General features: G+C 37.3%; 1 protein-coding gene across 1 annotated transcript in view; it reads right to left on the reverse strand.

Moving 5' to 3' along the window:
• Positions 1-289: 289 nt before the first annotated feature.
• The window catches only part of lmo1 (LIM domain only 1), a 31,405-nt gene continuing 23,131 nt past the window's right edge, over positions 290-8,563 (reverse strand). The window contains exons 3-4 of the mRNA XM_042727547.1: positions 4,918-5,043; positions 290-869 (exon numbers count right to left, since the gene is read on the reverse strand). Of these exons, the coding sequence (XP_042583481.1) occupies positions 764-869; positions 4,918-5,043 (232 nt within the window). The 3' untranslated portion in view covers positions 290-763. The remainder of the gene's footprint in view (positions 870-4,917; positions 5,044-8,563) is intronic.

Raw genomic sequence — 8,563 nt, forward strand, 5'->3', positions numbered from 1 at the left:
GACAACAACAACAACTTGGAGTTTTTAAATTCATTTGCTTTATTCGAAATAAGACCGTATTTAATTCATCTGAAAACAACTCGTCTTAATCCATCAGCAATTAAAATATGCTGTTTCATTATGTCATTCTGTATATAAAATTGTCATCATTTATTATTTCTTTGTAGTTGTCTGATAAATGTTTTTGAAGCTTTAGCCATTTTAAGGGAGTTCAATAATTACATTTGTTGATACACGGGCCAGCCTCTTCAAACTTTGGCTTTGGGATCAGAAAACAAACTCAACTATGAACATTTAAGAATTTTTTTAATTCACACTGGTAATAAAATTGCATTACAGTTTCATAAAATAAATGTTCCAGTTTATATATACAGAAAACAGACTGTACATACCCTCAGAGAAGCATTAGAAGAACAAGAGAAAGAGAAATAGAGCAAGTGTGTGTGTGAGAGAGAGAAAGAAAGAAAGAGTTAGAGACCAAAACAGAAAAACGTCACAAAAACCATACAGGCAATACAGTGCTCAGCTAAGCAGGCACAACTGTACATCAAAACGTGTAACTGCTCAGTGTTGGGGACAGGAAGGGCCAAAAAGTAGTACATTTACAATAGAGTCCTCAGGGACCAATAGGGCTTTTACTGTAAAAAGTATTGCAGGCAAGCAGACAGATGCTCTTCTCTCTGAGTGCAGCAGAACATCCATCGCACATAAGCGTGTGTTTGTGTGTGTGGACCGAGAGCTGCCGCTGCCGTTGTTTGATTGGCTATTGAACTTGTGTCTCAAAACTCCCGTTGAGCTGCCCCTCCTCATAGTCCATCTGACACAGAATCATGTTGTTTTTTAGGAAAAACTTGTCGCCCACGCAAAACCTGCAGAAAAAAACAACAACAACAACAAACACATAGGTTAACATACACATTTATTTGGCCTATTCACACCAAGTCCACAACAGAGGCAGCAACAAACTCCTTCACACAAAGTCTGCATTATTGTACTCTGAGTGTTTTTTTGTTTGTTGTTGTTTTGGTTTTTAATTCTGTATTATTCCGTGGCTAGGTTGTCATTTAATTTATATCTGTATAACAAATTCTCATTTCAGGTATTTCGGGAAATATTGACAATTTGGTATCAGATTCAATAATTTAGGTGAATATTTCTATTTTGTCAGGCTTGAACAGACCTTTACACTGAAACACTGTGGATAGTTTCAAAATTCAGAACTTAGCCGCACATCACAAAAAGCTAAATTGCAGGAAGAGGAATTTACTGACTTGTCATTAAAATTTTATAATAATAATTTAAGGTGTTTTATTTTAAATATGCTTTTTTATATATCCTAAATGTGCTTTTTTATGCTTTAAATTATGGAAATTCAAAATTTTCAATTCATTGCAGGATGGATACAGCCCTGATATACACTTTACACTTTCACATTATGAAAGTGTAAGATATTTTTACAATATCAAAAGACAATAAAAATACATAATAATAAAAATTAGGTTTTATAATATTATATATAATTAAATACAAACAAATTACATTTTTTGGGGTTTAGGAAAGATCATTGCATCAGTATAAATGAACATGCAGTGTATAGTCTTGGTCATCACAGGCATCAGGAATGCTACTGTTTCTATGTCTCCTTGTGATGTGGCAATAAGGTACAGCTTTAACTAAATGTTTTCAAAACCAACAGCATTTTTCAAAGCAGGACAGGATTGGCACCTAATGAAAGCATGCCACCATTTCTTTTCATTGCCAAAAACAAAAAAGAAACTGCACCAGTTTCCAAGGAAACCCCACCACTGAGCTTTTTTCCCCTATGTTGGGGCTCCTTGCCAAAGTATAAATTATTAGCCTCTAAAAACTTCCCATGAAATTTCATGCCAATTAAAGAGAAAAACATTCCATGTGTACACTGCTTTTTACATTGACAAGTTTGCGTTTGAAACCCATGAATGTTGTATGGACAATAGTGCGTCCATGATGAAAGCATTGCCAATGATGTTTTCTCTTATCAATCACTGCCATGCCAATATGCTGTGTTGGCAAAGGAATAGAGCGGAGCACAGGATAACCAGGCTTGTGTGCCATCCGTCAGCAGCGAGGCTTCACTCACCAAACTTTATTACACACCTGGTGCTCACCAGTGTTGGGCAGTAATGCATTACTTGGTAACATGTTACTGTAATTTGATCACTTTTTTAGTAACAGTAATTTAACGCGTTATAATTTTTAAAATAGTAATTAGAGTATAGTTACAAGCCGAGGTATCTATATATTACTGTCGCATTACATTGCTGACAGAATGCAGTGTTTTATAATCTAGAGATTGTAAAAAGGATGTAGCAGCCGCACTGTCCAGTCAAGTGCCAGTGGATTAGAGACCTGCTCCCGAGACCCGACACAACAGAGTGCAGCACGGGACAAGATGGCGAGTGCTGGTGCAGCCATGTAAACACTCATGTGTGTGTGTGTGTGCAGGATGCGGGAGAATAAAATGATTCACGAGACTCCCGCAAAATAGAAATATCTAAACATAAAATATCTATAAAAAAAAAATACACATTCATCTATTGCACAAAAGCAACATGAACTAATATAAAATATAAATGATTAAGAATTGTATGGAGTGTTTATATTTTGTATTTAGGGTGTTTGTTGTTTTTAGGGTTAAGTGGAGTTGTGGTGTTTGAGTGTTCGTGATTCCTCTCATTATAAACACACGAATTGTAGACATTATGAAAGATTCATTATGCATGTATTTATTGTGTTTGAGATTTGTGAGATTGCGATTAACTGAGTCTTTTAGAGATAATAAATGCAGTGCTCTTTGCTGGCATTCTGCCATGCTAAACCATATACAGAGCAGCCGCTAGCTTTAGTTAGAAATAACAGTGTTCTGTGAATGTGGATGCTTTAATAAAAATTTTACGGGAGCGTGTATGCTGGGATTTCATAAATTTCATGGAGAAAAAAAGTGACGTAACTAGTAAATGTAACTAATTACTTTTGAAAGAAAGTAATCAGAACAGTAACGTGATTACTTTTAAAAGGAGAAATCGGTAATCAGTAATTTGATTACATTTTCAGATTAACTTGCCCAACACTGGTGCTCACCAAATATGCCACTTGATTTTTTATTCCCATATCCTACCAGATGCTTTATGTTGTTTGATTGCTGCATTTAGATTCTTTAAAGGAGGCCGTAGTTTTTTTTTTTTTTTTTTTGCAGCATCAGTTCTAAACTGGAGTTTGAGCTTGTTTGTATTTACTCTAGTATTCAATGAGTTTAGCGTGTGCATGCGGCAGCTTTCGAGAATGACACAAAAGTCTTTTTTAGAAGTGGGTCACACACTAGAGCATTTAAGACACTGTCACACTCCTTTGCTCCCCAGGAATGTTTGGAAGGATGATCCTTGAAAAGTTCATTCAGCCGGCCACTTAATTCCCTCGGTGAGACATAGCGGTGACGTGCTTGGCTTAGTTGTGTATTGAGTAGGAGCTTTCTGGCTGACCGTGTTCTATAAAGCAATCACATTTTGATCAGGCTTGGTATTGGTCAGCAAACGGTATCGCCACTGAAGCGCTGGTTAATTTCACTCAACTCAAGTTTATAATCCCACTTCTGGTCAAAAATACAAACCAGGACAAAACACAGAGTAGAATGTAGGGATGCACAGAACGTTCGGCAACTGAAATTATTCGGCCGAAAATAGCAAAAAAGGCTCTTTCGTGTTTGGGAATAAGTGAGAAGACTAAATAATTTTTGGTCACGCAATCAAATGGCAACCAGCATTGAGTGAGACTCTCACTCTATAATGCAGCAAACAAGTCGTCAGTGTGGGAGCAATCAAAAATTTCAGAGAAAGACAAAAATTACTACAAGCACTGATAGCAAAAGACTGTTTAGCACTGCATCGCATGTGTTCGATGAGAAGAGGAAGGGGTGGTTGTTGCTGGTTACTGTATGATGATTGAAATCGTGAAATGGCCTTAAACAATTAGTAAATAAACTGCAGAACAGTATGTTTTCTAATACACGCACAAATCGCTTGTATAACAGCGCTGCATGAGCTTGCGGAGCTATCTGCTTGTTAGCCAGGGTTCAAAGTCCAAAGCATATCTGTCATAGACATTTTAAATAACTCTTCTACTCAGCAAGGTTGCATTTATTTGTACAGTAAAAATACTAAAACGGTAATATTGTGAAATATTATTACAGTTTTAATCAACTGTTTTGTATGTGAATATATAGTAAAATGTAATTTGTTCTTGTGATCAAAGCTGTATTTTCAGCAGCATTACTCCAGTCTTCAGTGTGTCACAGGACCTTTCAGAAATCTTTCTAATATGCTGATTTGCTGCTCAATGTGTACAGTTTTCTTTCTTTTTTTGTCTTTAGCCAATCACATGCCTGATTTAAGAAGGGCGTATCAAAAACGGCCAAAAATATTGTTATTTTTACTAACTTGTTTATTTTAAGTTAAATTGTGCTTTGTTGGTATAATGTTTGCTAGAATGTTAAAAAATGTTCAGAGATAAATATGTTTTGACTATTTTTGTAATTGTTTTTTTTTCTTTGAAAATCTAAATAGTAAAAAAACATATTTTGGCTATTTAATTTATGTCATGGTGAAACAAATTAGCAAAATACATGGGGGGAGAAAACCATGAAAAACTGTTCGGTATTCAGCCTTCTGCAAAGTGTTTCATTTTGTTTCACCTTTGGCTTCGGCCAAGAATTTTTGTTTTTCGGTGCATCCCTAGGAGAAAAAGCTGTGGGCCAATTGGAGTGTGTAAAGTCACAATGTAAGAAGTCACTGAGCAATCTGTGTGTGAGCTAATAGGTTTTTCTGCATTTCTATATAGAAAGACAATATTGCACGCTTGTTGTGATCTCTTTCTCTCCCTTACCTCTGGTTACAAAGCTGACAGGCAAAACAGTCCAAATGGTAAACATTATCTCTGGCCCTCATCACCATTTCAAAGGCTGGGATCAGTTTACTGCAGGCTGCACAGTTCCCCGTTGTACCAAAGAGCCTGTGAGAGAAAACACAAAAATCAGATTTACTCACTTATACCTTTCTTAGCCTTTATGAAATCACGCAACAAACCGAAAAAAGGAAAGAAAAGGGAGGGGAAAAAAACAAATTGGACATCTAATGCGATACGTGAATCCAGCTTGGCACACATTAAGTATTTTTGTAATGAGGGTACAAACCTAGATGTTAATTCTTAGCTAATGATCTAATTAAAATGATCACATGGTTCTAATCCCCTTCTTCAAAGAGTTTTTGCCTAGCACATTGCGAAAGCAATGAAAACAGGTTTGAGGCGAGCAATTGAACTGCTCAAAGTTTTTTTTTTTCCTCTCTCTTTTAAATCCCGAGTAACTAATGAGACTTTGCTCAGACCAAAGCCAGCTGGATTTTACACAAGAGGCTAAATACTATAATGTAGTCAAAAGTTCAAAAGATTCCCCTCACAAGGATACTGCCTCTATCCTCCGTACCTCTCCTCTCATTCTCCTTATCTGTCTGTGACCTGCTAAAAGCAGAGTGAGATGTAGTGGGAGCGTTGTGAGGTACGTAACCTTGGAGAGGTAAGTAGATGCTCGCTGAAGCATGGAAAGGGACACAACTTGCATTTCTGCGCTGTTTGTTTAAGCTTATTAGATGGGACGCAAACCACCAAGGTCACAGACAGAACAAGGCATCGAGGCAGATCGCTTTCCTCCACTACATCCGCCGTCGGATTTACATTTTCATTTTCAAAGCCCTTGCTCCAATGTTTAATTTGGAGATTCAGAGTCGGAGATATAGATATATACGTTTGGCAGAACAGGGATGCTATGCACACAGGAAGAGCAAATGGACAAGAACAGGGGGAGGAAAAGGGGAAAAATAAGGCAGGATCAGGATGCGGTGGTATGCTAAACACCCCTCTAAAGTAGAGGACTCGGTTGGAGAGAGAGGGAAACTGAACAAAGTGGCAGCGAGTCCATATTAGTCTCTCTCGACTGCTCGCCCTGCGTCACCACCAGCATCTATCCAGCAGACCCTGCTGTTAATTAGAGCAACAGACCCGAGCAGAGAGGAGTCTTATGGTGGGAGAGGGCATGTTGTTATATCAGATAGGCGAGGTGTTAAAAAGAGCCATTGTTAGATCGGGTTACTGCTCCAGTAAAATGTGTTTATGTGGAACTCTGACACTCTGAGGAGGCCGTGCAACCCCAGCGAGGTGTTGCCTCACAAAAGAGTTCAGCTTATTAAAATAATGGTTCAAGTGCAGCTTTGTTCCAAGGTCAGCGCAGAATCTGTGAGAAACTAACTCATAATTGCACATACAATTTATACTTCACATTTTACAGTTAAACTTTAAATTAGTGTCTGTTACACGTCACACATAGAATTGTATTAGTAATCATAAGTGTATTTACAAACTGCTAAGCCGTCCAGTATGTGGTCAGAATTTACAGTGCATCATTATATAAAGAACACTATTGTATTAAATTTTTTATTGGTAAGGCTGGGTATCAATGCACATTTCTTCAATTTTGATTGATTCAATTTTCATTTGATTAATTTTGGTATATTTTAGTTATATATACAGCAGAAATTCTCACTTGGCTAATGTTGTAAATTATTCAGATTATTCAGGTGTGTAATAAATTGAGTATTATTCCAACAAAATTATTCAAACCGCCAACTTGACTTTTTGAACTGCTCATTTAAAGAACCAGCTTATAAGAGTCAAGTTGTTTTGATCCAGTAAAATGAACCGACTCATAAGAGTCATTTGTTCATGAATCAGACTACACTAATCATGCTGTATTTTTAGTAATCAGTAAAAGAACTGGCTCATAAGAGTCATTTGTTTGCGAGTCAGACTACACTAATTATGCTGTATGCTTTTTATTCAGTTAAAGAACTGGCTAATAGGAGTCATTTGTTTCGGAAACCAGGCTGGACTGGTTGGTGTGCTGTATGGTATTGATTCACTAAAAAGAACAGTCTCCGAGTCATGAATCGGACTACACTGATTGAATAGAATTTAATAGAAAGACTTTCTTTGCCATTACTTTGCTGTATTTATTGCATCACATTCAATTCAGACTGTGAACAAGAAATTATTTGATGAATCATTAAAATGATTTGAATAATTAGAAACTGTATTTTTATACTGCCCTATTTATTGGTATTTCATGCTTAGTAAAATCACCATTTTAACAAAGATAGATCAATCCAAGAATTTTTTTTTTTTTTTTTTTTTTACAAGGGCCTCTGGCAGCATATTAAAGAGACAATGCCAAATGATTTGCCACAGCATTTGACAGGACAACCACTAACAGCAACAATGCCAGTTTACAGTAGTTGGCTGAGATGTATCTACCAGTCATTCTTCGATCTTGGAAAGTTCTCAGATGGCAGGCCACATAATCCTAACGTTCGCAGACACGCATACATGGTCAGTGGCAGAAGGAAGGATTAAGGTGTCTGTCTGAAGGAGCATGTTCTCTAAAAGGGAATCGCGCACAGATTGTGGTCGAACACATTTCAAATGTCATGCCTTAATGCTGGAGCAAGCAACTGGAGTTGGGAGTTCAATGTTGTGTTATCCTGGCTTGCTTCTGAAAAGGTGGTCGGAGTCCCTGGGGATCTTGAACAATTTCTTATGGCTCACATCCATCATGTTGCACAGTAGAGGGTGTTACAGATCACATCACAAGACCCATTTTCCCTTCTTTTCTAAATCAGGTCATAGAAAGCACAGGGATGGCAGTTTGAGGGGGTTGTTACTGACTTGTGAAAAATCAGGGACCTCTTGATGGTTTAAGAGCAGAGGAGTCTTCTTAAAAGAGAAGGGACGCCTCACACACACTCAGAGTGACAGATAACTGGGCTTCTGCAAAGAAATCTGCGGTGGTTTAATTGTAGGTTTTTGCGGCACTATGATGGCCCGACTCAAAATGGAGACTTTACTGGTGGTTAATTTAAGTGGATTAGGAGGTTACAGAAACTCATTTGGAAGGTCACCAGCAAACTTTGAAATACAATGGCTTGGATTTTCAGGCAATATAATTCAAGATAAAGTGAAACCAACCATTTTATCAGCATGGCCATTTAATGTGTTATTCCAAGCAAAATGTGCTCAAGAATGTCCCGGCCTAAAACGTCTATTGTGCATATTTTTTTTCTATACGAGTTGTCATTACAAGCTTAACTTTTTAATTGTTTTCTTGAAAACAATGCAATCTATTCAATAACAGATACTGTGATAAGATTAATGAGCTCTCAACTCAATGTAGCATTCCTTTAATGTTATCATAGCCTCGGCAAACTAAAAAGTCCCCAGCGCACCGATTGCTCCGAACAGGAGGGGAAAAATTTTCAAGACAATAAAGGAAAAGAGAACAGAGCTTTTGCCTTCATAATCTTGTTTGTGTTTAACTAAACTTTAGTATTAAAGCTGAAAGCCTTTGCTCATTGTTCTCTATGATTCCCTGTGGCTCTGTGTAGACAGGTGTTTCTCTTCTGGTGTTTCTTCATAACTCCTCTGA

Source organism: Cyprinus carpio, chromosome B7 (genome assembly GCF_018340385.1).
Source record: "Cyprinus carpio isolate SPL01 chromosome B7, ASM1834038v1, whole genome shotgun sequence".
In the NCBI taxonomy this organism is placed as follows: domain Eukaryota; kingdom Metazoa; phylum Chordata; class Actinopteri; order Cypriniformes; family Cyprinidae; genus Cyprinus; species Cyprinus carpio.